The sequence below is a fragment of the Phlebotomus argentipes genome, unplaced genomic scaffold, assembly GCF_947086385.1.
Source record: "Phlebotomus argentipes unplaced genomic scaffold, Phlebotomus argentipes genome assembly scaffold_18, whole genome shotgun sequence".
In the NCBI taxonomy this organism is placed as follows: Eukaryota; Metazoa; Arthropoda; class Insecta; order Diptera; family Psychodidae; genus Phlebotomus; species Phlebotomus argentipes.
Genome location: NW_026776177.1, coordinates 9,437,941 through 9,464,622, shown reverse-complemented (window position 1 = coordinate 9,464,622; position 26,682 = coordinate 9,437,941). Strand labels below are relative to the sequence as shown.

Below are 26,682 nucleotides of genomic sequence, written 5' to 3'. Positions count from 1 at the left end.
TTTCCAAAACGCAATTTCACAAGAGCACTCAACAATTCCAACGACCATATTGGACTTCGTTCTCCTTTCCAGAAGCAGCGCCACTTTCGCTCCGAAAAGGAAACTGTCAGTGACGTCATGGTTTAAAGGTCTCTCTCGTGTTTATCTTTTGTGAAATTATGTTGTCTTTCACATTTATGGCATTTTGGGTGGTGAAACCCCTCCCAAAATGTCTGTGTCTATAAAGTCTTTTGTCTTCTTGGACACTGAAGGCACAGGATTGCCTCAGTTTAACGGTTCGACGAAGATTGTGGAAATTTCGCTGGTTGCATGCTCTGTGGATCACTTTGTTGCGTCTTCGGACCAGGCAGAAACTCGACTTCCGCGTGTCCAGCACAAACTGACCCTTTGCGTGAACCCCTTCAAGAGGATTTGTGATGAATCGACGAAGATTACCGGACTGGACAATTACGATGTTGAGCATGAGAGCAAATTTGGCATTCGGGAACTGGAGATGATCAAGAGCTTTGTAGAGCGCCTGCAGCAACCAGTGTGTCTGGTGGCTCACAATGGGTATGAGTACGATTATCCGCTGCTTAGGAAGGAATTTATGAAGCACAAAGTTGTGAGTTGACGATGTTTATTTGAGTTTGAGGACGTGTTGTGATTCTTTTACCTTCACAGGCTGTTCCGGATGGGCTTCTCTGTGCTGATTCCTTGGAAATTTTCAGGAAAATCGATGCAGCACGCGATAGAGAAAGACTTGAGGAGGAAGAGCTCGCGGAGTTCATTGAAAATGAACTCAAAGAGATGGAGAAAGTGGCGGAAGCAGAAGAAAGAACAACACAGTTAAGTGGATGCTTGAGGATTCACAAGGAGCCGGCAGATGGTGAGAGTCCTTATGAGATAATCTGCAATCTGGACATCAGTGTGATGCAGAAGAAGAATGAAACCACGCCCAAGCGAGCAGGAGTTGCAAGTTCTCCTCCTCGGATGATAAGACAAAGACAGGCGAGATCTTCCCAAGGAACGTCTCGGGATGCGAGGGAAGATGAAGTTCCGCGGGCCAGGAAGCAGCTCTTCCCACAGAAGAGGAAATACCGCCTGTGCGACATTTATGCGCGTTTCTTTGGGGCGAATCCGGAAGACGCTCATGGAGCGGAATCAGACTGTTACATTTTAATGAAGTGCGCTCTCAAAGAGGCTCGAGACTTCCTCGCCACTGCCCAGGTTCATTCCAGACCCTTTGAGGAAATTTCCATAGAAAAATGTATTTTTTAATAGAGTCTTTTGCATGATTTTCCAAGAAAATAAATTTTGTGGTATTTATGGTCGTGTGTCTTAGCTAGAGCTTGTCAAGTGCTGATCAGCAGTGTTTTTCCGCGAGTGTTTCCCTCTTGAAAGGCGTGTGAATCCCATTAGAAGCGACAAAATGATTGAGGAGCAGAAGCAGAGGGTAGAGCAGGAGATCACAAAGCTCGTGGACGATGTGGACAAGTCGTATCTGCGGAAAATGCAGGTTGAATTGTGTGCTTCCTCGCCCCTAACCTCAACCTCATATGGTTTTCTCCGGTTTTCCAGGCCGATATGCATCTGTGTGCCGCCAAGTGTTGCGAAAACACTTCCAGCAGCATCGACGTGGTCCAGGGATGCGTGCAGAAGTGCTCAGTTCCCGTCACGAAGGCGGAGAGATATATTCACAAGGAGCTGAATGATTTCCAAGGAAGACTTCAGCGTTGCGTAATGGTATTTTCCGGATGATTCTCCACCGTCTTGCAGGTCGGAAGTTGATAATGTTGTATCTTTTGCAGCAATGTAACGATGACATCAAGACTCAAATGCCTGTGGAGCCCACAGACGATGAAATCGCCAAGTACACAACAAAGTTCGAGCGCTGCGCTGTGCAGTGTGTAAACAAAAACCTAGATTTGATCCCAAATCTCCTGAAGACGATGAAGTCAGTGCTGGCCAAGGGACCCAATCGCATTCCCGACGTATAGTTGGATCTGTATCGTAGGAATTTTGTGCATTTAGGCTCAATTGTCACTTTCAGAGAATCATCTTTACAATACAGTGAGATTCCTATAATTCGACACTATAGAGTACAGAGTAAAAGTGTATAAAAATACATCGAGAAAAGTGTTGATTCGAAAATGGACGGACTGAGGAGGGCTGGAATGGCTCAGCGACGCCACACGGTGGCGACAACAAGGCACAGGACCAAGGCGAGGGGCGCCGCCTGTGCGGAGGCCGCGTTGCGCATCCGCGTGCGCCCCATCTGGAAATTGAGCGTGGGACTGCTCATGCGGCCGTCGCCACCGTTGCTGAAGGCCAGCACACGCATCTTGTAGGCCTTCCCGGGCGCCAGCTTGTCTATGTAGGCCTCCAGCTTGCGCCCGATGGGAATAATGGTGTCGTTGGCAGTGGCCATGTCCTGGTCCGACTCCCACACGCGCACCTTGTAGCCCTCTATAGGCTCCTCCTCCTGACTCGGCGTCACGTATCGCCATGTCACGCGCACTGTGGACGGATTCACGGCGTTGTAGTTCACACTCGACGGCGGCTTCTGCGGCGCCTTGCGATACGTTCGCTCTAATGGGAGACAAGCACAGCAGGTAAATATATTGCCCGGAGTGAATGGAATTCCTAATCAGTGACTCACCTAAATATCTCTCGCTCTCCGGTCCTTCGCCGGCGGCGTTGTACACCATCACTTTGGTGTAGTAATACGTGTCGGGTTGCAGACCGACAATCAGCGCCCATGGACGCGTCGTGCGTGAGAGGTAGTACACGGCGTTCTCCTCGGCAATGTCGCTCCTCCAGTACTTCAGTCTGTGCCCTATGAGACGTCCTCTGATCTTCTCGCGCGTCAGCTCCACCGGCGCCCAAGTCACGTTGATGGCAGTGGAATTGAAGCCGCGCGAGTATGTTCGCTGCGGCGCCACTTGAGGCATGTCCTCGGCTGAGTAGATTGTCTCCACAGGACTCTCAGGCCCGGGACCTTGATCGTTGAACGCCTGCACTTTCACGTCGTACTTCGTGTAGTAATTGTCCAGAGGCGTTGGCACAACAGCACGACCAGTCTCTGAATCGTGAATCAACTTCGTGGCCCACTCCGTGGCTCCGCCCTTGCCGTGAAGTCGCCAAGAGATCTGGAAGGCGGAGAAATTTTATTGGTCAGAATTCTTGTTTCCTGATTTCTAAGACTCAGGAAAGTCGGAAAAATTCTCTCACCTTGTAGTAAATTCCTTGACTGTTCTGCTTAATGGGCGGAAGAGGCTTCCACGTGATGACCAGATCGCCAATCTTTCCGCCGCCGCCTCCAACTCTCGCCGGCGCCTCGTATGGCACATCATTGAGCGTGCTGTAGAGCGGAGAAGGTGGCGACATGGGGCCCATGCCGACATCATTCACGGCACGCACGCGAAACTCGTATCCTGACCACGGATTCAAGCCTCTGACTTCTGCCCTCTTGCGCCCTGTGTAGCGGTCGAATTCTCGCGCCTCCACACTCTGCGGAATGGGGCCCCACGTCTTGTTCCACGTGGTGCGCGCCCAGATGTTGTAGAACAGCACAGGACGGCCGTTGTCAGGCCCGTCGATCCACTCCAGAACGGCGGAAGTCTTCTTGATGTCGATCACCTGGAATTGGAGATGAATTAAGTCCTGATCTATTATGATTCCTGAGTTTCTTTGGCTCACCTTGACTCCTCCTGGGGCCCCTGGAGGCCCTTGAATGCTCACTTCCGTGCGCGATGTCACACGATGGAGAGCCGCCATGGCGATGCACTCGTATTCTCCAGAATCCAGCAATGAGGTGTTGTGCACCTCAAGACGATTCCTGTCCACTAGCACGCGTCTGTCGTTGAGATTCTCCGGCAGAAGCGCCCCATTACGCCGCCACTCGAATGTCACATCGAGCAGAGCGTCAGCGTTCACGTCACAATGCAGGAAGAGCAATTCGCCGGCCTGCAGAACCTGCCTGGCAGGCAAAGCGGTGTGGAATCTCAACTCCTGAAGCACGATGAGACGCGCATGGCTCTCAGCAGTGCCGTAGGCATTCGAGGCGACGCAAGTGTAGACGCCCTCATCGTCGCGAGACGTCGGCGAGATGAGCAGATTTCCCAAAGGCAGAATCCGCCTGTGTCCTCCACTGCCAATCACGATGCCGTCCTTCTTCCACTGGAACGTGGGCTGTGGCGCCGCTTCGGGATCGCAGATGATGGTCGTGTTACCGGACGCAATGGCGTAGATTTCCGCCTCGAGTGGGCGCTTCTTGAAGGTGGGCTTCAGCGAGAGAACCCTCAGCTGTGCCGAGGAATACACTGCCTTGATCTGATTCTCGGCGCGACACTGATACATGCCGTCATCCTTGCTTGGCTCCAGGAATTTGATAGTCAGCACATTGTCCTGGATGATGAACTTGTCCCTCGGCAGTTTGTGCTGCTCCAACAATTCTGCATTCTTATACCACGTGTAATTGGCGTCCGGGATGGCGGAGGCTTCGCACACGAAGGACACGTCGGTGTTCAGGTCGCGGATCTTGTCGACAAGCGGAATGGTGAAGTTCGGTGCCATCTGGATATTGATGCGGATGCTCTTGCTCGTGCTCTTGCGATCATTTCCCACCGTGCACACATACTCGCCGCTGTCGTTGATTGTGGCGTTCGGGAGGATCAGGACGCGTCCATAGCTGATCAGATAGGAATGCCGAGGCAGATTCCCGTCACGACGAGTCCAGTTAAAGGATGGAACGGGATAGCCGAAGGCCATGCACTCCATTCGCACCTCCTGGCCGGCAATCGGAGCTTCTGGGAACACCTGAAAAATGATTCAGTCGTAGCATAAAGCACTGATTGAAGGCATTATTTGTGGTCTCACCTTCGGGAACGTGTTGGCGAAGAGCAGCTCCTGGTAATTGGGATGCGGTCTCACGCGCAGCGGGAAGAACGGTCCATTGCGTCCAGTGTCGCTGACCAGACTCTGCACTGTGCAGGAGTAGTTAGCCCTGTCGTTGGTCTCCAGCGCGGAGAAGTACAGCGCGCCGTCGAAGCTGACGAACCTCCTCTCATCCTCCTCGACAAAGTTGGGGAACCAGTTGAACGACCAGTAGTACTTCACGTTGGGATAGTGCTGAGGTGGATCGCAGAAGAGCGACTTGCCCCAGTTCATGTCGCCACTTTCGGGCGATCGCTTTAGATTGAACTCCATGATGTAGCCGAAGTTCAGCTGGATGCTGTTGGACAAGATGCGTCCAAACTTGTTCTCCGCCACACAGTGATATGTGCCTTGATCTCTGTTCTGCTCCGGTGCCGTGATCACCAGACTGCCTCCGGCCGTAATGATTCGCCTGTCCGTGAGCGCGCTCACGGGCTTGAAGGTCAACCTGTCGCTCTCGTACACCTCCTTGAACCACGTGTAAGTGGGCGCGGGATAGCCCTCCGCCAGGCACTCCACCGTCACCCAGTCGGCGATCTTCCTCTTACCCGTGTCGAAGGTCGTGTCTCTGGGTTGCAGCACAAAGTGCGGACCCTGCGGTAGGCGCTCCTCGTCCACCACCTGCACGCCGTACTCAATCGTGCGCCTGTCCTCGGCCAGTGTGTTGGCATTACGCGTCCCATAAAGCTCGCGAGACTCGCAGATGAAGAGATTCTGCTCGAAATCATACGCCGGGATGAACATCCAGCGGTCATGGGATGGTGAGAAGCCGTAAACCAGGCGATCACGCGGGATTTGGTGCGTTGTCGCTAGAGGATCTCTCGGGTTCAGGAGTCTCTCGATCTGCGCATAGCTCAAGTGTCCCAGTTGTCCACTCGTCTCCAGGTATTCGCGCGTCCTCAAGTCCTGCGGATCCAGCGAAAGGCCATCCTCAGGCGCCACGAAGGCCGTGTTGTCATCATTAACCCACGTTGACGGGCTCGTCTGTCTGGCCGAGATGAAGTACCTGTTCGTGCGCTGATCCTTCTTGATGAGCTGCTGCAGGATGAAGCTGTGCTTCTCCAAACTGTCGATATGCACCAAATCTGCTCCGTACGCCTGGCAGATCTTCTTGCCGTCGTGCCACGAGCGCTTGGGGCTGCCGATAAAGCGCATGCAGGAGGTCCTGTAGGCTGTCCAGTGCTGAGGACACAAGTCTTCTGGTGGAATTCCGTCCAAGTTGCTGTAAGCATTTGGGGCAGGGCGCGTCTCGAACCAGTTCGACTGGCTTATGTTGACAGGAGCCGGACGAAAGTCCCGGAAATCCCTGAGTTGGGCCGAGACCGCGGTCAGGAGACACACGGCGGCCAAAAGGATCATGTTTTAAGGGGGAAAAACAAAGGAAAACACAGGACAAATAATCCGCAACAAACTAAACGTCACGCACACACCCAATCGATGTGACTCATCGCACTCATCGTTCATCGAGAGCCATGACGCACGAAATTCGGTGTAGAAAAATATTTTGCTAGATTTCTCGTCCAATTTATGGAGGTTCATTTGAGTTAATTGAGATTATATCATTTCATCACATGCGTGATAATAATCTCTAAATTATTTTACAAAACTGGATTAATTGGAAACTCGTTGGTTTCGGAAAATTTTGAATCTTCGATGAGATTTGTTGCCAACTTCAGTGCTTGACTGTCCTCCCATGTTTTGCTAATTCGCTTTTTGTTGTTTTTGCAAAAAATGCCTGAAATCCCTGGATTTCACGTACGAAATCGCGTGTCACAGAGCTTGGTTGGTGCTTGGAGAAACAAGTAAGAGTCTTGAATAAAAATTTCCGCTTGAAATATTAGAAAACACGAGATATATATTGTTGCTCTGCCTTTTAGGTTAGAATTCCGGGCAGTGTTTGAGGGAATTTATGGGAGAAACTCAAATGACGCCTCAAAAAGGAAATCCCTGAGCAGGATGAAGATGTGGAGAGGTCGCTTGATGTCTCAGACACCGGCCAGCATAATGGCAACACTCTCAGTGCTGGAAGTGAGTGTGAAGGACGCAGAATCGGGGATTTCTGCGCGGGATTTAAGGACGATATACTCCACGGCGATTGTGCGCTTCCTGAACTACATTCATTCCACTACGAGGAGCTCGAAGTCGCTGTACAGCGTGGCGAAGGAGTTGGGATTGGCCTCGTACGTGGTTGATCTCAGACATCTCTGTTCTCACGGACAAACCATGCCTTCTCTGAAGACTTTTCGGCAGGTGTTCAGCTACTGCCTGCAGTGGCTCAAATCCTTCTACTGGGAGCCGCAGCTGAGGGTGATGCAGGATGCCAAGATTGCGGACGTGAAGAGGAACAACAAGACTGTGTTTGAAAACAATCTGCGAACGCTCTTTATCACTTATGACGGCATAACTGAGGGATTGCGGAAGAAGAAGGAGTATCTGGGCGAAATTTGTGATGAAAATGCCTCACGAGAGTTCCTCAATTGCGTGGGAAACGCGTCACCTGACTACAAGCTATCTAATTTGGTAAAGGACATTCTGGAGAGCATCTTTAACGCCGTCAGTGCTGAGCAGCAAGTGCGAGAAATCGCTCAACTCTTCACAGAAGCCTTCATTGACTGTGACAACCTCATAAAATCCCCCGCAATTGCTGCTAAAGAGGAGGAGGACAGTGTCAGCGTCACTGAAATCCATCAAATGCTGTTTCGCAAGATCGCCGACTGGGGTTTCACACCACAATGCCTCATAGCTCTGCTGGAGATCGCAGAGAATCCTCAGGAGAATGAGAAGAGGCGTTCTGGGACGGCTTTCTGGTGTCAGCGCCTCATTGAGAGCTTCCTGGCCTTTCAGGAGTTGAAGAGAGTCTACAAGAAGAATCGCGACGCTGATCCAACAATCTCGTTGGATTTCTCCTCCATCAACAGCCATAGTGTCCAGAGAGTCGTCATGGAAGCGTACAAAGAGATGGGAATCGATACAGAGACATCACTGATATTCAGCGATTCGCATCGTCGGCCGTGGAGTTTGAGATTCAGCAGGGATTTCCTCAAGAAAAGGGCCTTGGCGGCCTCAGAAGTCACTGTCAAGGTTCTCGAGATCTGTCTTCAGCTCGCTGATCCGCCTCTGGAGGCGCAGGAACTGGATAAATTCGCGACTATGGCGAAGCGAGTGTTCTCAGTGGCAGAATCTCAGCTTCCGTCGTCGCAGGAGAAGATCTACACGCTGGAGGACGTGCTGGGGAAGTGTCCCAACGAGAAGGCAGAGAGCCAAGGTATGGGAATCTGGAGTGAGACGCATCCGGAGATTAATTGGGGCGCTTGTCCGCTTGGTAGTGTTCCATTCCAGCAGGTCTAATTTCACTTTTAGCATTGCTCAAGTGAAATTGTCAACTGAAGATTCACGTGAATTGCGCCGAGCTTCTTTCTCTTGCGTGCGCGAGAAGAAGTGTTGCGCTGGTCAATGACATCATCACTGACCTGTTAGGCCAGCGTCTTGTTCCTCGCGTGCGCGACAAGTTGTGGTGGAAGAAGTTAACTGTTTGTGGCTTAGAGCTGAAACCGGAGGAATTGATAAATGGAATTAACATGATAAAAATTTGGAAGTGAAATGTTTTCTCGCAAAAGAGATGCCAAGAATACAGATTGAGAGCATAAAGAGGTCGTTTAGCTGCATTGTCGTCGCTGGTCAGCTCCGAGTCCAGCTCTGTTCTCGGGGTGACTCTGCTGCTGCTGATGGAAGTGGACCAAGCGGAAATTCAGTGTCGCGACACTTCTTCAGTCTCTGCCCAGCGCGCGGTCAGTCAGTATCTTCCTCAACAGTGCAAAGAAAAGAGCCATGAAGTTGCTGCTGCTTTGTGTGATCTTCCTGCTCGTGGCCGTCCACGGAGCCAGCATTTTAGGTGAGTTTGCCTTCTTCTCTTCGAGCCCTGAATTTGATTTCTCACCTGACTTCCTGAGGTGGAAGGAAAGGCACGTAAACTGGGTTAAAATGTTTTTATCGTGGTCTGAGAATAACTCAAACTTGGGCTAATTTAACATAAATCTCCCATTTACTCTAACGAAGCAGCCTATTTTTAACCAGAGATTGAAACTGGAAAGTAGAATTAAAAGTCAAAAATATATTAGGAAGAAAAAATTCGCACGATTTAATTCTTATTTTAAAACCATTCCATGATGATAAGATTCTGGTCCTGAAAATCGGAAGCGGTTGTGGAGAAATTCCTTCGTGTACCTATCAATCATTGCCCAAATTTTATCGGCTATCCTTAAAGTCCTGAGACTTTCCCTTATCTATTTAAATATCAATGCCATTTTGAACTTGAAATTATGATAAGAAATCTCAAAATCGTAAAAATTCTTAAAGCTCCAAAAGATTCTAGGTATGCTAATGTGACTTTCCCTACAATCTTACATTGTTTGACTAAGCAATTCAGAATAAAATCTCTTCTCTTCATGATTCACATGCGACTCAGTCGTCGGTGAAGGCGTGAAGAACATTTATTTTATTTTATTCCTCTCATTGCAAATCTACTTTCTTCTGTTTTTCATCTCTGGAGCAGAAATGACCTAGAATTGTAGAAGAAACACTCTCCAAATATAATTTTGCCAATGAGAATGACCTCTTTTGCAAGAGAGCGTGTAAAAGTGACAAAATTTACCCGTTAATTCTCTGCACGCGATCTTCATTGCATCCTCTGCTCTCCAGACTACTTCACCGTGCAGGCGGAGAACCGCGAGGGCGAGGGCGAGAGCGACAGTGAGAACGAGAAGAGCTGCGAGTGCGAGGGCTTTTCTTGCTCGTGCTGCGTGGACTTCAACATGTCGCTGATCGACTTGGGCGGGCCGGGCTGCGTGCGGCTCACGTACTTGTCGCCGCAGGAGGGAATTGGCGTGAACGTGTCGTACGGCGAGAGCCTGCTGAGCTCCAGCGTGGTCAAGGGCAGTAATCCCGCGCCCACGTGCCTCAACATCTTCGCCAAGCTGGCGCAGATGTGCGCCAAGTTCACGGAGTTCGCGCCCACGAGCGAAGGCATGCGCGCATGCATGGAGCTGGAGCCGAAGCTTCTGGGCGAGGTGCAGCTGGATCTGCCCATCGGCTGCTTTCTCATGACGCCGCAGGGCATGCAGGTGCTGGAGGAGGAGGAGGAGCCGCCGGAGGCGGAGAAGAGCGAGGACGTGCCAGAGAAGCCCACGACGACAGAGAAGCCCGAGACGATCATCGGCGATCTCACGGCCGAGGACATCCTGAACGTGGTGAGCGACTCCGCGGACAAGGGCATCTCCATGATCTCCAACTGGCTCGGCCTGAGCCTGGAGGACTCGAAGAACGACACGGAGACGTCTTCGGTGGCGCCAACGGGGTCCAAGAAGTGATTTTGAGACACGCAATAAAGTTAGCTCTTAAATTTATTTCATTTCTTCTTTATATCCTGGCTAATGTGGAATCAATTGCTTGATTTCTCTTCTCAATCCACTTCTTCTCTCTTCACCTTCTTGGCGGGGAAATCTAACAACTTCAAAAGGAAAAAAAAGGTCAATCTTCCTGAAAACGGATTCTTCAGGCTTCCGCGGTGGAATTGGTCACCGTATCATCTTGCTCCGCCTCCATTTTCACCGCGATGTCCGGGAGATGATCGTTGGGCGTCTGCAAAGACAGCATCATCAGCAACTTCCGGAGAGGTATGAAATGAGCTCAATTTTACCTGATTTTCTTTCGTAGACTTATCATTGACGATCGCAATAGCTGAAAGATGTTTCTGCGCCTCCGGCAAATCCGTCATCTGCACGAGTTCCTCCATCGTCAGTGATTTCGTGGTGCTGTTGAACAGTTCCAGCTCCTTCGTGAAAAACTCCCAGAACGGCGTTCCATCACTGTTTATGAACATTTTCTGCAGGAAAAGAGCGCAAATGAGCACAAAAACTACCAGAAGATGCTGAAACAAACCTTGAATTGCGTATATATCGACTGAGATCGCTTTCTGACTTCAACAGCGTTCAGCTCAAATTCCTCCTTCTCCTGATCAGACATCACCCACTGCTTCACGTTGCCCACGTACTTTCTGAGACGCTTCACGGTCTCCACGCACGCGGGATTCTTGAGCAACATTATCGGCGTGATCTCCAAATCGTTGTACTCCTCGAGGAGTTTCACGCACGCCTCCGGATTTGCGCTCTGCAATCCGAGGGTGGCCTTAATCCGGGTGGTCAAGTCAATCAACTTTCCCTGATTCTTCAGATGCAGTTTAACTACACGGGAAGAGAGACAAGAAACCGATTAAGAGCCGAAAATTAGAGGTGAAAATAATCAATTTCCTTACTTTTATCGTCTTGTGCCACATCATTGTCCAGTTTTGCTATCTTCGGTGGCTTCAAATCCGCATTTGTGTTGTCCAGCGAGCCAGTCTTCCTTTTCGGTGTTACCGGAAGTTCCTCCACCTCCTCGAGCAGGTATCTGCAAGGAAAACCACATTTTAATCCTCCCGCTTCGACCATTTCTCTGCAATTCCTCACTTCTTGGGCTTGATTTTCCTCCCGCTGCGACTCGTCACCTCTGCTCCGTTGTCCTTAACAGGACTCGCGGGTGTCTCATCCGGCGCGACAACGTCATTCTTCACTTCAGCTTTCGGCTCTGCCTTCTCGGCCTTCGCCTTTGGAGTCTCGTTCTTCTGCGCTGCCTTCTTGGCCGATTGCTTGCCCTTCGCCTTCTCCACTTGTGGCGAATCCTCGACGTCCGGATCTGACTTGATGTCGAGCTGGCTGGAGTCCGTGGGCGCCGTGTCATCGGCCGACTCTGTCTCCGCCAATGGCATATCAATTGGCGCCGAGTCCTGACCTTTGAGAGCAGCCTCAATCTGCTCGATGGCCTCTTTGAACTGTGGCTTCTTCATGTGCTTCTCCGTAGCCAGCTTTGCCTTGCTCTCCACGTACGCGAACAAATCCTCCACCTTGATGTAGCCCCTGAAAAGCGCAAACAAACACCGTCAGCACAGTCTCGCGCGTCACCCACGCTCCGGAAGCGTCACCCAGCCACCGGCCGCGGGCTTCTGCCGCCACTCACGTCTCGCCGGTGCCGTAGAAATAGACATTGTACTTCTTGTTGCCGGACAGCTTCACTATCTGCAAGAGAGACGCCGCGTGAGAGTGTGCGAGGGACAAAGTCTGGAAAGTTTTGCGCTTACTTTTGCCGGCCATGGCGGGTAACCTTTAACTTTGGCGAACACCAAATCGCCAATCTTGTATGCACGGTCCTTCTTGGCCATCTCGCGTCACGGATGATCGGATTTCGGGGGGTTTGGGGGCTCCTGGCAACACTAGAGGGACACCAAGACGCACAATGAGCAGGAAGAAAGAACCATCCAGAGCCTGGACAAGGCAAATATGAATTCAATATGGCGGCGCGGCGTCAATTTTGTTTGTGTTTCCACGCCGAACAGTCACAGATATTGCCATCGTTCGAGGAAGATTGGCTGCGAAATTGCATTTATCAATGGCTTGGAGGCCTTTGTATGCAGATGAATGTGTGTGTTAGCCTGTTCTTGTATTGATGAGACGTTTTAGAGGAGAAATCATGAGCCCTGTCTTGAACAAGATTAATAACAGTATCTTTCGCGCACGGGAGAATCTCAATTCGCACAGAGCGATTTGCATTGTCCGAAGTGTGCTTTGACACTCGTGACGTTCTTCATCGTGCTCTCCGGAGTTTTGCGCCAGGCCACGCTTTTTTACGTATTTCTCCTGCCCAAACACCTGCATTTATTCGGTAAGCCATCCAAATCCTGCCTATTTCATGCTCTCTGCACGCACAATGCAGGAAAGTGCCTCAATTGCCGTTGACTTGCTTTGCAGCGACACAACAAAGACACTCTGCAACATGTCCGGACGGGAAGGAGGAAAGAAGAAGCCACTGAAGGCGCCGAAGAAGGATTCCAAGGAGATGGACGAGGACGACATGGCCCACAAGCAGAAGCTGAAGGAGCAGCAGAAGGCGCTCGATGCGATGAAGGCGAAAGCTGGCCAGAAAGGGCCCCTCGTGAGTGGCGGCATCAAGAAGTCCGGGAAGAAGTAATTCCTGGCATCATCTCTGACTCTAACCTTTTCTGCGCTTAATAAATCAAACTTTGCGACTTTTACCCAAAGTCTTTTCCATCCGCCACGTGGTCGAAAAGAAACTCAGCGCTTCTCATTTTACACTAAGTAAAAGATTTAATGATTTTTACAACGTCGATTACAAAAAAGAGGACAAGTATAACTAAATGAATCGTTTAAACAGAAAAAAATGAGAAACAGAACATGAATTTAGATTTACCTATCATTGTAATTTATCAATCTCATTTTAATTTAATTAAAAGTCACCGCAAAAGGACTGCTCATTGTCCAAACTTGAGACAATCGCGCGCGCGTGCATTTCTGCCATTGAATTCCATCATCATCATCATTGAATGGATTGCATGCCTTCACGCTAAATAGCTGTATGTGTCCTTTGAGCCTTCCATCCTCTCCAGATATTCCTTCTCAATCAGGATGTCAATGCACTTCTGCAAGGGAAAGAAAGAGAGCGTGCGTGAAGGAGAATTCATCAAGTTTGCTTCGTGCGCCAAAATAAAACCTACCTTAATAACCGGAACCTTTGGCTTAAACCTAGTGGATAGTTGATTGAGTACTTCAGCCACGAGCTGTGTGTGATTGAGCTTCTTGCGCATCTTCATGATCCTCACAATAGCTGCCTGGATAAGAATCTTCCTGTCATCCTCGATGTACTTGTGTGTCACCTCCTGTTCCACCTTGAGTTCCGTCTTCAGTGGGAAGTTGATGTTGATGCGCAGCTTTTTGCTGTGTTAATCACAAAGAGAAAATAAAAAAGGCAATCATTATCAGCCCAAGGCGAATTCTCGGTGGGGAAAACTCACTTCTTGAAGCCCATGTGCAGCTCAATGAGCGAGTCATTGTTGAGATTCGTCTCGTCATCGGCGCAAGTGAGGAGTTTCACCTTGAGAAGAATCTGCAGCACTTGCACGAGGTGCTCCTGGTTGATTCCTGTATTGTCGCCGAGCTGCTGCACCGTGAGGCTCGTCTGTTCGTTGAACTGCAACAGCACGGCCATCTGGAAGGTGCTGGCCTGCAGTGTGTAGCGATTCTTGAAGCAATTCGTTGTCAAATCACCCTTGCACATGTTGTAGAGCCAGTTCAGCTTCCGGCCAGAGTGCAGGCCAGCGTAGAAATTGTTGAATCTTTGTACTGAGCGTTCCAACTGGAAGAAAGAGAGCGAAATCAGTGCACGATCAAGCAGAGCGGAGAAGAGATGCGCACACTCACCTCGGATGGCAGTGAAAAAGTGAAACTCTGTGTGAATGGCCATGATCCACTAGACAACACTTGAATACTGAAGTCAATCTCATTCAGCAGCTTATTGGTGACCAAGTGCTGCCTGAACTGCTCATTGAGATCCTTCGACACACCAATGTCCTGGAACATCCGCTGCAGCTTGCTAGTGTACTCGAAGCCGCACGCCTGCTTCAGCTTTGAGATCATGGACGCCTCGGCGTCATCGCTGGCGCTCATGTGGTGCACCAATCGCTTCGCCAACATCTTGCTGTAGAACTTCTGGAACACATCCTTGTCCTCAATGTACTTGAACACCACCATCACCTGATTCAGCGTGTCCTCGAGCTCCGCCTCCTCTGGATTCTTGCTGGACTTTTTCAGCAGCAGATCACAGTACTTGGCCAGCAGTTCTGGACTCTTGCTGGAGCTCTTGCTCGCCGTCGTCACGGCATTCGTGTTGATGAACTTGCCGCACGCCTTGTCCAGCGCCGCCACGAAGCCCTTGTCATTGTTGAACGCCGTCAACACAAGCGCATTGTACTTCTTGTGCACCTCCAGCAACGTCTGCACATACACCTTCGGGTCATTGGCGGCCGCCTCGCCGCACTTCCCAATCGCCGCCAGGCCCTGATTGTGAATGTGCACCTCCAGGATCTGCTTCAGCTCCGACAGCCCAATGTTGGACTCAATCCGCGCCACCAGCGAATACATTCTGCCCAAGTCTGCGTTCTTATCCGCATCGAGCAAATTCTGGAACTCCGTGCGGAAGATCTCCAGGTGCTTCTGGATCAGCACACGTTCGCACGTCTTGGCCAGACGATCGAGTGTGCTCTCATGCAAATACACCTGCACCCTCTTCTGCTCCTCATTCAGCCTCTGCTCCACGCGCTTCATGTACTCCGTCACCGGATTCTGCCTGAGAAAGTCCGTGCTCTCGCGATTGTAGAACCTCTCCGCGTCCTCCAGGAAGATGTTCTCGAAGCTCTCCTTGTACACTGATAAATTCTGCCCCTTGGCACTGGGATCATCCTCATTGAGACCCAGTTCCACGTAGCAATTTATCACACCAGACACCAGGCGAGAGTTGATGGTCTCACCATTGCGCTCCCGATCGATCAGCTTCAGCACGGCATTCGTCACCTGCTTGTTCAGATCCTTGAACAAAATGCCCCTCCATATCACCAGCGCCAGCTGATAGATCTCGTAGATGTCCTTGCGGCCCTCCTCGCACTCCCGCCGCACCCAGTGCCTGTTCAGATACGCGCACACGCCGTTCAGCACCTTGCTGGAGAACTGATACTCCTCCCACTGCTTCGTGTAGAACGTGAGCACGCCCTCGTCAATCAGATCGGCGCCACTCTTCAGCAGGTTCTTCAGGTAGTGCTCCAGAAACTCCTTGAGCCGCTTATACAGCTCCTGTCCCACCAACTGAGCGCCTCCAGTCGATCCTGTGCCCGTGCCCTTCTTCGCCACCTTCGCCGACACCGCCGTCCGCCCCACCTGGCCATGCCCAGTCTGCTGATGCACGCTGGTGCAGTAATTGTAGACATGTCTGCGGAACAAGAAGAATAGAATTAGCATTGCCTTTTATGGAGAGAAAGTCTTCGTCTCGATTGAATGATTTGTCCGAAAACAATCATTAATCTTTCACCCAAAATATACAAAAGAAAAAAAACAGTGTGAAATTGGAAGCAAATACGCAGTTATTTATGCAAACAACAAAGAAGAGCGCTTTATCTCTCTCTCTTTGAGATAAATTCTGCATCAATTTCAACAGATAAGACATCATTGTGTCCTTGAAGCGCAACAAAGTATCATTTCATTTCGGTGCGATACTAATATTGACTCTCTTCTTTCCATGAACTGGACTTCTTTTCTGTGAAATGAAATGTTGCGAACTGACGAAAAAACATAAAGAATTATGAGAATGAAGATTATTCTTTAAGGAATGCAAAGAGAGAAAATCCACATTTTCTCAACCACTGATTGAATTTTATGGTCAAATATGAAGAATAACTTTAAAAGCAATGTGAATGTTGAAGTTCTTAGATGTTAAATCATGCGTAAATGGAAAGAAACCGTTAGGGATTGTGAGATGGTAAAATTCTGCGTATGCTTTAAGTGTCGTTAAAGAGTTATTAAGGACTTCACATTTGGTCGGCAGTTGAATTGTTCATTAATGAGGGAAAAAATCAGCCTTCTAGTTTAAATTTAGAGCCACTGAATCCACATGGAAAGGCTAATGCGTGGGATTAAAGGTTAATGTGACCCTACGAAATTAGGTTCTCCAATTGATTGCGTCCGCAAATCAATTCCTTTGCAATTAAGTATTGAAGGCATTGAAGCCAAAAGACTGGCTTTCAAGGTTGCCGCTGACCGAGAAAACAACTGTTCTGCATTGGCAATAAATTTTTCAAATTAAAATTTCAGCCTTGTCATAAGGCTTCACTGAATTCCAGGTAAAAAAAAAGACTCACGTGTAAAGCTCCATATAACGCTTGATGATCAAGTTGCGTTCTCGCAGGTAGATCTGGTTGATGCCATCCTCCAGGTCAGTCCAAATCTGCGCGGGGCGACAAGAGAAAGTGCATTAGAAGGAAACCAAATGACTAGACGCGCCCCCAATTATTACCTCTTCTAGATTTATTGGCTTCAAGCCAGTCGATCCTAAAGAACTCTGTCTCGACATCTTGTCCAATCTTGTCTTGTCTTGTACTTGTGCACGACGGATGGGATGTTGTGGAAGGAGCACGGAATCACAGCAGCCGAAGACAAACCAGTCACAACCTGTTCCTCAGCGCCTGGAAAGAGAGAGAGAAGCCATTGAGCCCCTTTTCTCGTGCCCATTGTCATCATTTTGGGAGCACATTTCTTCTGCTGTGTAAATAATTCATGAGTTGGCGCTTTTTTCATATCCACACACTCTGTGTGATATAATTTTTGCAACGGCGCGAGCGAGAGAGAGAGAGAGAGAAAGAGCGCCCCATTTGGTGCAATCGCACCATGAAGAAAAAAAGTGAATTGTGCGTGAATAAATGGGCTTTTTCGAGTGCCTCCACGCACAATCGATACATGGGGCGATGGGCCGTGGAGGGCTCGCGGCCAGGGAGGCGATTGACTGGGATTAGGGGCAGGTGGACGGACGCTGGGAGGGAAAAACCTGAAAGATTTGACACTCTACCTGAAATACGGAAATGGTGCGAGGCTCAAGTCATTGGTCGCGCAAAAACTCACCCAAAGATCACGCCACGCTGACGGGAGCACGCTTTCTGCACGATATTTACACTCCTTGGTGTCCACTGCGACAATTGTGAGGGGTTTTGTGAGGAAAGAAGTCGCTATTTTGCCACAAAATTGAGAACAAAATCACAAGCTCACCAGAGAGACTACTAGTTTTCTCCACTACAAAGGCTCGTCTCTGCAGTGTGGTGAGATTGTGGCTGGTGGTGTGGTGAGTATGGCTAAAATGGCGGCCACTTCGGGTGGACCGTTGGCAGGTTTTCGGCCAGCCGAAGGCCGAAATTCCCGCACTAGCGCCACCATTGTCACACGGTGAAAAGTGTCAAGCAGCAGATGCAACACACAAGTCAGAGGAGAGGCGGAAAAATTGCACAATTCTGTGGGAAAAACAATCAATTGGCGTGCATAACAGCAGCATAGAGACTCGCGGAGGCGTGCACAAGTGTTTGTGGTGCAATTGAAGTGCTGCTGAGGTGGGAAAAGCGTGCAAAGGGAAATATGCTGCCATTCACATCTCCCATCGTGAAGCGATTGCTGGTGTGGAAAAAGGGCAATGAAAACTCCGTGGAGGAGGGAAAATGGGCCGAGAAGGCGGTGAAGAGTCTGGTGAAGAAGCTAAAGAAGGCCGATGCTCTGGAGGAGCTGGAGAAAGCCATCTCCACGCAGAATTACAACACCAAGTGCATCACGATTCCGAGGTGAGAGAGAGACCATTTTTACTGTGACGAATCACTTTATCAAAAGTCTCTTTTGGGGCTTTTGGCGATAAGGGAGCCACTTGAGCCGGACGGATTAGCGTCCAGTGATGCCAGTGGGACAGGGAGGAGCACTCCCCTTTGCATGTGTTTGGGATGGAAGTGGCGTGGCTGTAAGTGGGCTTATCTTCCGGACTCGCGGATTGATAACATATTGACATTCTGGGCAGGAGACACGCGGCGATTCTCTCTGGAATCTAACCAGTCGTCTGCTCGGGCCAATTATCTCTTTTTTTCGTGGAAATAGATGCGGCAAAAAGTCGTCTCGATATCGCGCTATCAAGAGTTTCACCCACAACAGCCAGAGACTTCCATCTCTCGCTCTCTCTCTCTCTCTCTCTCTCTCTCTCTCTTTCTCCCACTCTCCGGCCAGAGAGAGCCTGCGAGGAGTCCTGAGCGTGTGTGTGTGCGTGGTGACAAAGAAGTCGGCTTTTATCCTTGAATTTGGCCTATTCAATGAACTTTATTTTTGGTCAATGCGCGAATTCAGTCGCGCGCGAGCGAAAGAGAGGCGCGCGAGATTGGCGATTGCGATGAGAAAGCAACGTCTATGCTCTGCCCCAGACATTATTTATATGCGTAAATTGCGAGAGTCTATTGCTGGATCATCTCTCTCGCTCGAACGCTTCTCCATGTCTCGGGTCGTCTGACAAAGGGGAGTTGGAGAAGAAGAAAAGTGTATCATGAAATGTATGCTAAACAGACGGTGGCACAAGGTTGGGGCCAACAGCAAAGTAGGCTATCGATAAGGCTGGGGAGATGGAAAGTGAAGCCAGTTACATAGAGAATCACGGAAATGAGCACAAATTGCACAAATTCAATTGAGAAGTGATTTAGGGTTGATTTTCACAGATTTAAGAAGATGATGACGTTCATGATGGATATTCTTGGACTGCAACTTGTGGATTTTCCAGACTCACGCAGTTAATCGCTCAATTGATACAATTTCACTGAATTATATTTTGCAGTTATTAATGAGCACAGATTTCGATTCGAATTCGTGACTATAAATTCGCTGCGCAGTGTAGTGACGAATGCGATGTGTATTTTGATTTGAATCCGATGGATGGCGAGCGAGAGAGACGGAGCAGGAGTCGTCTGAAGATGGGGAGCTGCGAGCGAAGGGGAGGCTATAGGTCAGTCATTCGGCCTGACGGCTGCACCAACACACTCGCGCGCGTCTCTTGATTATCTCGCCAGACGAAATTCTGCCATGGCGAGAGAATGGGCAAGAGCGCGAGAGAGAGAGAGCGCGAGAGCGCGGCAGCCGAAAATGTTCACCAACACTGGCGCACTCTGTGGACCAACACAGCGGCGATCGGATGTGGCGATAGAAGGAATTCTACACACAGACAGTGGGTAAATTAATGCGCGACTGCGACGACGTCCTACCCCAATCTCGCACAAAATATTCTCTCTCCTTCTCACCATAAAATGGCGTAGAGAGTGACTTTTTGCATCTACAACACATTTCACGGTGAAATTGTTGGGAAATATTCCTGCTTTTTCATTTGGTTGCCGTGCAAATTTTTCCGCGATTCTTCCACACGTCAAACGGACTGTGAGTTGGTGAATCTGGTGACTGAGTTGTGGATGTGTTTTGTCGATATAGTGAGTTGAATTTTGTTGCATATTCGTCGTCCCCGGGAGAACGTGTGTGGAGATTGATTTTTTGTATGCCATAAAACAGTGTATAAAATGCAACGCCAACACAATATTCTTGTGGCAAAAGTGCTGAAATAATGAACTCATCTTTCCTGGAGAGTGTGGAATAAACATAAATATAAAGGGCATCAAATTGCTGGTGCAAGAGGCGTAAAAGCGACACACTCTTTGCCGAGACACACGAGAGGTTTTGGGCGCAGCGAAGAGGCGTGTGTGTCACAGACTGTGCAGAAAATTTAGTGATTACACAGAAGAAAAAGTTCATTATCAAAGTCGCGTGAAAGAGGAGACAATTGCAACGTGTGTGTGCGAATGAGAAAAGTCACAACAAATTCCAGAAAAGAGTACAAAGAAAAGAGGAGTTTTTGCTACTGCACGGTAAATTGGTGGCAAAAAAAAATTGGTGGATTTTGTGAGAAATCAATTTCTTGTGTGCTTCTTTCTCGCCTCTTTTCGCAAAATATACGAATAGAGGAATATTGAAATACAAAACGTATCGAATTTTCCAGGTTGTTCTTTTTCCTTCATGCTTGGCTTTAGCGATGGGGCAAAAAGGGGGCGAGAGAGTCTCGCGGGAGGGTGAATTTATTTTGTGGTAAAAATAGCCGAAGGAAAAAGTGCATTGACTTTGGGGAGTTTGAGTGGCGCTTTGGGCATGAACACAATCAATTCGTGACTCAAAATGTCTGGAGAGGCGCAATTGATGTTTGTGTGCGGGGAGAAAAGGCGTAGATAATTGTGCGCTGTTCTAACAAGTGTTGTTTGCTGTGCGTCTTGTCCTTGCAGGAGTCGACCGCTGAATGGCGAGAACGGGATTACGCCACGCAAAGGGCTGCCGCATGTAATCTACTGCAGATTGTGGCGCTGGCCGGACTTGCAGAGCCAGAATGAACTGAGACCGCTGGACCACTGTGAATATGCGTATCACCTGAAGAAGGACGAGGTGTGCATCAATCCGTATCACTACACGAAAGTGGAGACGCTGTCGATTCTCGTGCCCAAGTCTCTGCCCAATCAGGCTGCGGATTCCATCTGTCAGTATCCACTGGATGATCTCAGCAACACGGTTCCGCACAACATTCAGTTCACGAATGCATTGAGGTGAGGGAAAGGGAGGATTTGGCAGAGAAAGTACTCGAGCTGGCGATTGTGACTTGAAGAATTATGCGCGGTCAGAAGATGATTAGTTTACAAGTTAATCAGCAAAATAGATCTTGAGAAAATTTAGGAAGATTGAGAGATTCTTTGGTGTTATGAACTGAAATCTACTTGTAATTGTTGTTCAATGTATTTGATCTTCTCGGCACTTGAAAGTTCAATTGAAAAGCAACGCGATCTGACCAAACAATAAGTCATAAAGCGTAGCTCAAGTCAACAACGTCGGATATTTTGTCTGGAAATGAGAGACATTTCGCTTGTTATCCTCAGTTTGCAACACTCCACGTCATATATGGACGCGACTCTGGGCCAGCAGATTCCTGGAAATACCATGATCGACTCGACGAGCTTGAGTGTGGGTAGCGTTGGGAGCATCCCGAACACAGAGACGCCGCCGCCTGGCTACATGTCTGAGGATGGAGACCCAATGGATCAGAATGATAATATGAGTGAGTCATTGTTGGTATCGCCATCGAAGCGCGTTTCTTTCTTTTTTCTTAATCACACTGTGATCGATGAGTATTTGCATTGAGTTTGTCGACTTGCTTTGACGGGAGAAAGAGAGGGATTAATGGGGAGTTTTCACTGCAGGTCTGTCGAGGATAACGCCGAGTCCTCCGCTCGACGCTCAGCCTGTTCTCTACCACGAACCTGCTTTCTGGTGTTCCATCAGCTACTATGAATTGAACACAAGAGTCGGTGAGACTTTCCACGCTTCGCAACCCTCAATCACTGTCGATGGCTTCACTGACCCGTCGAATTCTGAGAGGTGAAACAATGACAATGATGATATCTGTGAAGTTTCACAGCTAATCTCTTGAATTCCGCCGCAGGTTCTGCTTGGGGTTGCTGTCCAATGTCAATCGCAACGAAGTGGTGGAACAGACAAGGCGACACATTGGCAAAGGCGTTCGACTCTACTATATTGGAGGCGAAGTGTTTGCCGAGTGCTTAAGTGACTCCAGTATTTTCGTGCAGAGTCCCAACTGCAATCAGCGATACGGCTGGCATCCGGCGACTGTTTGCAAAATCCCACCAGGTAGAATTTGACTAATTTCCGAGTAGTTTTGCTCAATAAATTCACTTATTTGCTTTGGCATCATAGGTTGCAATTTGAAGATATTCAACAATCAGGAGTTTGCGTCGCTGCTGTCACAGTCAGTGTCACAGGGTTTTGAGGCGGTCTATCAACTCACGCGAATGTGCACGATCAGGATGTCCTTCGTGAAGGGATGGGGAGCTGAGTACAGGTAAGAACACTATACAGAATGAGACAGTCAAGTTGGTGGTTGAACTTATTTATTTTAATAAATGAATTGTTGAGCTGCTTTCTACCATAAACATTGCTTGTTATTGCAGGAGACAAACTGTGACATCGACGCCGTGCTGGATTGAATTGCATTTGAACGGTCCTCTTCAGTGGCTGGATCGCGTGCTCACGCAGATGGGCTCTCCGCGAATGCCCTGCAGTTCGATGTCTTAAGCGTTGGCGTGCAGCAGGGAGAAGTTGGTGGAAAAGAGAAGAGAGAAATTGTGTGCATGGAAGGCGCGTGAGGACAGAAATACCTTTAATACCTTATACTTTTACCACTATTAATCAACCAAAAGAAGATGATGATAATGAACTTGGATGGATGAATGAGAGATATAACATATTTGAGCGGAGAGAAAGAGAGATATACCATTGAAGAAAGAGCACAATATTGAAAGAAAAAAAAAGAAAGATTTTTTGCTACAAAAGAGAGAAAAAAGATGAAAATGGAAGAGAGAGGAAAATCAACATACAAATATTGATAAAGATTTTATCTTTTAAACAATATCTTAAGTTGTGTATACATAATAATGTTAAGATATTCAAAGAAAGTTATATTAGAGATGAGAGATCCATAAAATATATATCAATGATAGGCGCGATGATGATGACGTAGGAGAACAACTCTATTTACCTCTTAAACTAAACAACAAATAAACACAAAAGATAAACAACACAAAAGTGAAGAGAGAGAAATTATCCCAATATATTAAAATTGTGTGAGAAGAAAGGTGAGATTTTAGAGGATGAAGACAACAAAGTATATTCTATTATATGTAATAATTCAATATATTTAATATATAGTGAAGCAGAGTGGAGATTAGTTGTTGCACTAAACGTCCGTGTAACGTTGTCATCTCTTAGCGTGTGTGTGCGTGAATGGGAAGGAATTCGCAGAGAATCTTGTCACAAATGGTGTAATGAGAAGATGAGAAGGAATTCTAAAGGCATCTTGAGAACAATGTACACATAAATGAAACTCTTACGATACCTGTTTAAACTCAATGGCAAAAAAAGATGAAAAATGAGAGAAGAAACCTAAATGTCTCCTGAATGTCTCCTTTTACGTGAGATTTAACTGTAAAACTACTGTTGACCTGCATCAATTACATGAGAAGAAAAAAATAAGTTGAGAAAAAAGAGTGAAACCAACACAAAAATGAAGATAAATACATTTTAACAAGAGAAATTGTGTGTTTGTGTATAAAAGCAAATAATGAGAAGATAAAGAAATATTTTATAATAATTATAAGAAAGAGAGAGAGAGAAAAAAATAGGCCAGTGGAATTTTTGTGTGAAAAATGGCACATATTCTTCTCATTACACTTTTACAATCCACTCTTCCTAAAAATATTCGTGAGAAAACGAAAGAGAAAACAAGAAATACTAATCATTAGAATTATGATGAAGGCGATGAAAAAGGAAATATTTCGTGAGTTGAATTGATGACAGCAAAGATCTAAGAAATATTTAGTAATCTTAGAGAGATTGTTTTGATGTAACTTCATCTCTTTTTTATACTGTATAACTTTTGAAGAAGAGCGAGAAGGAGTTTTTGAAAAACACGAATTCATCGTGACGATTTGCAATTGTGCTTTTGTTGGGCAAAGAGAATGGCGAATTCGTCCATTAACCAATTGATATCAGAGACTTTAACAAAATCATCAAAGTGCACAATTGCAGAATGTCAAGAGTGTGGATTCTTTCGCTAATCTTGCTACAATTTGAATGATGTCTTGTAAGATTTGTGTATAAAAGTAGTGGTAAATCATTGTTTTAGCATCCCAATTTTCCGCTCTTTTTTGATTTTTTTAATGAGAAGATAAGTGACAAAAGCCATAAATATTAATATTAAGTTTTGATTTCATCACATGTCGATGCTTTATTAGTCTCTTTTTCTAATGTTTAGTCGTTTTTTCTTTGATTGGGGAAGAATATTATATTGAAGATGAATTTTATTTCCAGACGCGAAGACGATCGGAATGCGAAATTAACTGTGAAATTGGTTGAAAGGAAAAGGAATAGGAATTCGTTTAAAATCGCTAGTAAAACTGGCCCGAAATTGGCAAATCAAAATTTTTTGTTAGAGAGAAAAACTATTTGAGAATATTTTCTTTTGTACAATTGGTTATATTTTCCTCTTGGACGGTGAAGAGATTGTGAGCAAATGTGAGAAAGAAAGAGTGAGAATGGAGGAAGAATTCTAGACAGTTGCGCGCGCGCAGAATGGTTGAAAAAGTACAAAATGGACTTAATTTTTGTCTTACACCATTTTTTGGCTAACTTTGGATAATTATTTTAAAGAAAAATTAATTGAAAATTAACACAAATTTCTCACGAGGAAATTTCCTATGGAAATTGTTGACAATGTTGCTATTTGTATACGAAAAGATGAGAGGAAAAATCGAGAGAGAGAGAGAGAGAAGAAAGCGTGATTGTGAGAGGAGAAAAATATTAAAGAGAGCAATAAATAATTCTTTAACGAGTAAAAGAAAGAAATAAAGCGAGAGAGAGAATTGACAGCAAGAAAAGTGATAAAAATTGTTTCATGAAGATTTAAATGAAGGTGGCGAAAGAAATTTTAGCAAAAAAGAGCAGCACAAAGTGCTGAGAATTCATCTTCAAATTTGATTTTCATTTTACACTTTTAATATTAAATGTAATTTTTTCGCATGGAATTTTTTACACTAGGAAGATCATGAAAATTTGATGGAAAGCCTTTTGTTTTCACCATCACTTATCATTTTTTTTGTAATGCATATTTAGGATTTAACAAAAATGAGAGTGACAATTTATAGGCGACAGGCGAATTAAAAATACGAGGAAACCATGGAAAATAAATCAGGATAACAAGCTGCCAAGAAAAACCCAGTAATTTGCAAACATAGAAAGCATACGTTTTTTTACAAAATCTTGCTGATTTACAAGTCTTTTTCCGACACTTGTGTGAAGAAAAATATGTATAAAGAATATTAGATTGAGCAATAATATTGGAAAAACAGTGAAAAAAGATGGGAAATGAATTTCACCACAAAAACATTCAGTTACAGCAATGCGAGGAGGAAAATTTATTAATTCTGTCATGTATTTTATAAGAATTCATTGCATATTAATAAATAAATCCTTAAAAATAAATCTGCAAATTGACTGTTGCACCCTGTGATCGTTGGATTTGAAAAATCTCGGATTTCGGAAAGAATTTTCGAGTTTCGTCGTATTCGGAGTGTCAAAAGTGGTCAATTTCCAGAGTGTGTTTTTGCCTCGAAAGGTTTTCCTTTAATATTTATCAATAAATCTCTGTTTTCATTGCCTTCTAACACAGCTAATCTCTTCCAGGAATATCCGAGATCATCCCTGGTTTATACAGCGTTAGCAAATACCTCATATTCTCATAATAGCGGCGAAATCATGGAGTTTGTGAAGCCCGGAAATCACGTTCTTTATGTGTGGATCTCCAGAGTCCAGTCTGGCCTGGAGAAGGCCGTCAACGAGATCCGGCAGCTCAGGGACGTGGTCGTGAGTGTGGAGAACTCCGATCGCCTCGAGGAATCCGCGTACGCCAACTCCACCTTCGACATCATCATCTCGCACTGCTCCAGCGACAGCACGACCGCGGACAAGCTGAAACTCTTCCTGAACCTGGTCAAGCCGCAGAAGCCCGTGGTGTTCATCTTCCTGAAGAGTGACGAAGCCACTCTGGACAGCTTTGAGTTTCAGCTCAAGACGTCTGGGTTCGTGAATGTGCGGAAAAACGCAAGTCACGGTGAGTTTATCAGCTGTTTTCGATCATTCCGGAAGATTCTATAAAGAGGATTTTGTGATTTCTGGCAGTGTTTGTGGCTGAGAAGCCCAATTACGAGGTGGGATCTTCAGTGAAGCTCTCCTTCGCCACGAAAAAGCCCACAGCAGCTGTGTGGAAGCTGGACGACGATGAGGATGAGGAGGCGGAAGTGATCAATGAGGACGATTTGCTGGACGAGAGCGACAAGAAGAAACCCGACGAGGCGTCGCTGCGCGTCTGCGGCACCACGGGCAAACGGAAGGCGTGCAAGGATTGCTCCTGCGGCCTGGCGGAGGAGCTCAGTGGCCAGAAGAAGGACACACCGAAGTCCTCGTGCGGCAGTTGCTATCTGGGAGACGCTTTCCGCTGCGGCACGTGTCCTTACCTCGGCATGCCCGCCTTCAAGCCCGGCGAGAAGATTCAGCTGTCCAGCGACCAACTCATGTCTACGTAAACTGAGCAGGAAGTGATTCCCCACGATTTCTGTATTCCACACCTTTTGAAATAATCAATATCTTATCAGGCCATTTGTCAGAGTCT

The 26,682-nt window shown here is 47.2% G+C and overlaps 10 protein-coding genes across 13 annotated transcripts; 7 read left to right on the top strand and 3 right to left on the bottom strand.

The window, feature by feature from the left end:
- Positions 1-114: 114 nt before the first annotated feature.
- LOC132259940 (uncharacterized) lies at positions 115-1,353 on the top strand. The gene is made up of 2 exons (XM_059757778.1): positions 115-604; positions 664-1,353. Exons 1-2 carry the CDS (start codon positions 209-211, stop codon positions 1,258-1,260), a joined length of 993 nt encoding a protein of 330 aa, XP_059613761.1. The 5' UTR covers positions 115-208; the 3' UTR covers positions 1,261-1,353.
- Positions 1,303-2,094, top strand: LOC132259941 (protein FAM136A). The gene is made up of 3 exons (XM_059757779.1): positions 1,303-1,498; positions 1,561-1,725; positions 1,791-2,094. The coding sequence occupies exons 1-3, from the start codon at positions 1,412-1,414 to the stop codon at positions 1,977-1,979; spliced, it is 441 nt and encodes a 146-aa protein (XP_059613762.1). The 5' UTR covers positions 1,303-1,411; the 3' UTR covers positions 1,980-2,094.
- A 62-nt stretch (positions 2,095-2,156) lies between these two features.
- LOC132259939 (contactin) lies at positions 2,157-6,353 on the bottom strand. Its single transcript, XM_059757777.1, has 5 exons — positions 4,861-6,353; positions 3,682-4,800; positions 3,214-3,621; positions 2,642-3,131; positions 2,157-2,571 (listed from the first exon to the last, which is right to left on the bottom strand). The coding sequence occupies exons 1-5, from the start codon at positions 6,274-6,276 to the stop codon at positions 2,162-2,164; spliced, it is 3,843 nt and encodes a 1,280-aa protein (XP_059613760.1). The 5' UTR covers positions 6,277-6,353; the 3' UTR covers positions 2,157-2,161.
- Positions 6,354-6,588: 235 nt separating this feature from the next.
- Positions 6,589-8,279, top strand: LOC132260423 (uncharacterized). Its single transcript, XM_059758513.1, has 2 exons — positions 6,589-6,719; positions 6,795-8,279. Exons 1-2 carry the CDS (start codon positions 6,649-6,651, stop codon positions 8,263-8,265), a joined length of 1,542 nt encoding a protein of 513 aa, XP_059614496.1. The 5' UTR covers positions 6,589-6,648; the 3' UTR covers positions 8,266-8,279.
- A 420-nt stretch (positions 8,280-8,699) lies between these two features.
- On the top strand, positions 8,700-10,304 carry LOC132260426 (uncharacterized). Its single transcript, XM_059758517.1, has 2 exons — positions 8,700-8,809; positions 9,616-10,304. Exons 1-2 carry the CDS (start codon positions 8,746-8,748, stop codon positions 10,281-10,283), a joined length of 732 nt encoding a protein of 243 aa, XP_059614500.1. The 5' UTR covers positions 8,700-8,745; the 3' UTR covers positions 10,284-10,304.
- LOC132260425 (hepatoma-derived growth factor-related protein 2-like) lies at positions 10,299-12,314 on the bottom strand. The gene is made up of 7 exons (XM_059758516.1): positions 12,089-12,314; positions 11,968-12,026; positions 11,421-11,867; positions 11,228-11,361; positions 10,855-11,156; positions 10,613-10,798; positions 10,299-10,554 (listed from the first exon to the last, which is right to left on the bottom strand). Exons 1-7 carry the CDS (start codon positions 12,167-12,169, stop codon positions 10,468-10,470), a joined length of 1,296 nt encoding a protein of 431 aa, XP_059614499.1. The 5' UTR covers positions 12,170-12,314; the 3' UTR covers positions 10,299-10,467.
- Positions 12,315-12,534: 220 nt separating this feature from the next.
- On the top strand, positions 12,535-13,039 carry LOC132260428 (translation machinery-associated protein 7 homolog). Its single transcript, XM_059758518.1, has 2 exons — positions 12,535-12,669; positions 12,756-13,039. The coding sequence occupies exon 2, from the start codon at positions 12,781-12,783 to the stop codon at positions 12,973-12,975; it is 195 nt and encodes a 64-aa protein (XP_059614501.1). The 5' UTR covers positions 12,535-12,669; positions 12,756-12,780; the 3' UTR covers positions 12,976-13,039.
- Positions 13,040-13,086: 47 nt separating this feature from the next.
- Positions 13,087-17,625, bottom strand: LOC132260422 (cullin-1). Of its 2 annotated transcripts, none has more exons than XM_059758512.1 (7): positions 17,413-17,625; positions 16,864-17,032; positions 16,709-16,794; positions 14,223-15,783; positions 13,817-14,157; positions 13,520-13,739; positions 13,087-13,444 (listed from the first exon to the last, which is right to left on the bottom strand). In XM_059758512.1, exons 2-7 carry the CDS (start codon positions 16,918-16,920, stop codon positions 13,364-13,366), a joined length of 2,346 nt encoding a protein of 781 aa, XP_059614495.1. In that variant the 5' UTR covers positions 16,921-17,032; positions 17,413-17,625; the 3' UTR covers positions 13,087-13,363. The 2 variants fall into 2 exon arrangements, with proteins under 2 accessions (XP_059614495.1, XP_059614494.1); XM_059758511.1 differs by having other exon boundaries at positions 17,466-17,618.
- Positions 17,626-17,791: 166 nt separating this feature from the next.
- Positions 17,792-23,638, top strand: LOC132260424 (mothers against decapentaplegic homolog 3). Of its 2 annotated transcripts, none has more exons than XM_059758514.1 (7): positions 17,792-18,169; positions 20,678-20,992; positions 21,320-21,498; positions 21,641-21,818; positions 21,883-22,088; positions 22,155-22,299; positions 22,409-23,638. In XM_059758514.1, the coding sequence occupies exons 1-7, from the start codon at positions 17,970-17,972 to the stop codon at positions 22,530-22,532; spliced, it is 1,347 nt and encodes a 448-aa protein (XP_059614497.1). In that variant the 5' UTR covers positions 17,792-17,969; the 3' UTR covers positions 22,533-23,638. The 2 variants fall into 2 exon arrangements, with proteins under 2 accessions (XP_059614497.1, XP_059614498.1); XM_059758515.1 differs by lacking the exon at positions 17,792-18,169 and adding an exon at positions 19,485-19,585.
- Positions 23,639-25,537: 1,899 nt separating this feature from the next.
- Positions 25,538-26,664, top strand: LOC132259693 (anamorsin homolog). 2 transcript variants are annotated; one of them, XM_059757427.1, is made up of 3 exons: positions 25,596-25,629; positions 25,698-26,124; positions 26,193-26,664. In XM_059757427.1, the coding sequence occupies exons 2-3, from the start codon at positions 25,770-25,772 to the stop codon at positions 26,594-26,596; spliced, it is 759 nt and encodes a 252-aa protein (XP_059613410.1). In that variant the 5' UTR covers positions 25,596-25,629; positions 25,698-25,769; the 3' UTR covers positions 26,597-26,664. The 2 variants fall into 2 exon arrangements, with proteins under 2 accessions (XP_059613409.1, XP_059613410.1); XM_059757426.1 differs by having other exon boundaries at positions 25,538-26,124.
- Positions 26,665-26,682: the final 18 nt, after the last annotated feature.